The sequence below is a fragment of the Ipomoea triloba genome, chromosome 8 (assembly GCF_003576645.1).
Source record: "Ipomoea triloba cultivar NCNSP0323 chromosome 8, ASM357664v1".
Taxonomy (NCBI): Eukaryota; Viridiplantae; Streptophyta; class Magnoliopsida; order Solanales; family Convolvulaceae; genus Ipomoea; species Ipomoea triloba.
The window spans coordinates 9,944,583-9,946,312 of record NC_044923.1 but is presented as its reverse complement, the minus strand read 5'-3'; the positions used below and the strand labels follow the sequence as shown (position 1 = coordinate 9,946,312).

General features: G+C 45.8%; 1 protein-coding gene across 1 annotated transcript; it reads left to right on the top strand.

The window, feature by feature from the left end:
- The first annotated feature begins 597 nt into the window (after positions 1 to 597).
- LOC116026927 (uncharacterized mitochondrial protein AtMg00310-like) lies at positions 598 to 930 on the top strand. Its single transcript, XM_031268354.1, has one exon. The coding sequence runs from the start codon at positions 598 to 600 to the stop codon at positions 928 to 930; it is 333 nt and encodes a 110-aa protein (XP_031124214.1).
- The last annotated feature ends 800 nt before the right edge of the window (positions 931 to 1,730 follow it).

Here is a 1,730-nt window from a genome sequence, read left to right as displayed (position 1 = left end):
AATGTTGGCCAGGTAGTCCCCACACGTGGTATTCGGCAAGGGGATCCTCTGTCCCCATATCTGTTCATTATTTATGCGGAAGGTTTATCTCTACTACTACAGCAGGCAGAGGCCAGGGGCTCTTTTCATAGGTGCAGAGTCGCCAGAGGTGCACCCCCCGTGTCACATTTATTCTTTGCTGATGATAGTCTCTTGTTTTTCAAAGCTAATGCGGAGGAGGTAGGAGTTATCAAGCATTGTCTCATTGACTATGAGGGTATGTCAGGCCAGGCAGTCAACTTCCACAAATCAAGTATATGTTTTAGTAGGAACACATCTGAGGTTGACAGGGAGGAAGTGGCGGCAGTGTTGGGAGTCGTTCAGGCCCCTAATTTTGGGAAGTATTTAGGCTTACCCTCCTTCATTGGGAGGGAAAAGAGAGAAGTATTTTCTTACATTGAGGATAAAATAAGGCAAAGGATAGGCTCTTGGAGTAAGAAGCTGATATCACAAGCAGGGAAGGAAATTTTGTTAAAAAGTGTTGCTCAATCAATGCCAACCTTTTCTATGAGTGTGTTCCTGATCACATAGTCTATTTGCTTATCCATTGAAAGGGCCATGAACAGGTATTGGTGGGGTTCTGGGAATGAGAGGGGCATACATTGGAAAGCTTGGGATAGACTGTGTATCCCTAAGAAGTATGGTGGATTGGGTTTTAAAGATCTCAGGGCATTAAATCGGGCGATGTTGGAAAAACAAGCCTGGCGCTTCCTAACAAGGCCTCAATCTTTAGTGGCAAGAGTCTATAAGGCCAAGTACTTTCCCAGGACCTCTTTTGTTGATGCTGCTTTGGGTAGTAACCCAAGTTTCTGTTGGAAGAGTATTATGGCTGCCCATGAGTTAGTTTGTGCTGGTGTCCGGAGAAGATTGGTGATGGGAAAACCACTTTGATTTGGGGTCATCCCTGGTTACCTGATGACCCGTCTCCTATGGTTCATACTCCCATGCCCGCTGTGCTCAATGGTTCTTTTGTTTCTGGGCTAATTGATCCTGGTTCTGGCATATGGGATCTTTCAATCCTACAAGATATTTTTACCTCTGCTGATATTGATCGTATAATGTCAATCCCTGTTAATCCCCATCACGAGGACTCCTGGTTCTGGTCGGGTGACCCAAAAGGATGTTACAGGTGAAAGAAGGCTATAAACGTGTGGTTGGAGATGCTGTGAGTCTCCCTAGGACTTTTGATAATTGGTTACATCTCTGGAAGATTAAATTAATGTCCTGCTAAATGGAAAATGTTTGTTTGGAAAGCTCTATCTAATGTCCTTCCCACCACTACCAATTTATTTATAAAAAGGGTGGAGGTAGACCCAACATGTCCTATGTGTGGGATTTTGCATGAGGATGTTATGCACTCTCTAGTTTTGTGTGATTATTCAAGGCTAGTTTGGAAAGAATCTTCATTGCATGTTCCAAGTGTGATTGATTATGGCTTTGTTGTGTGGTTCCAAAATGCCATGGCCATGCTTACCAAAGAGAATATGTTTGTTGTTGTAGCTGTGCTATATCACATATGGAGGGCACGGAACCATGCCGTGTGGGATGCCTTTCTATCGGCTCCAGGTCGTGCGTGGTGGATGGCCAGCGTGTCGGCTGCCGCATGGAGGCAGATTCATGCGGACCAGGCTCCGCAACAGCACTCCCAGGTCGCGGTCGTTGCTCCACATGCGGACCAGGCCCCGCAACAG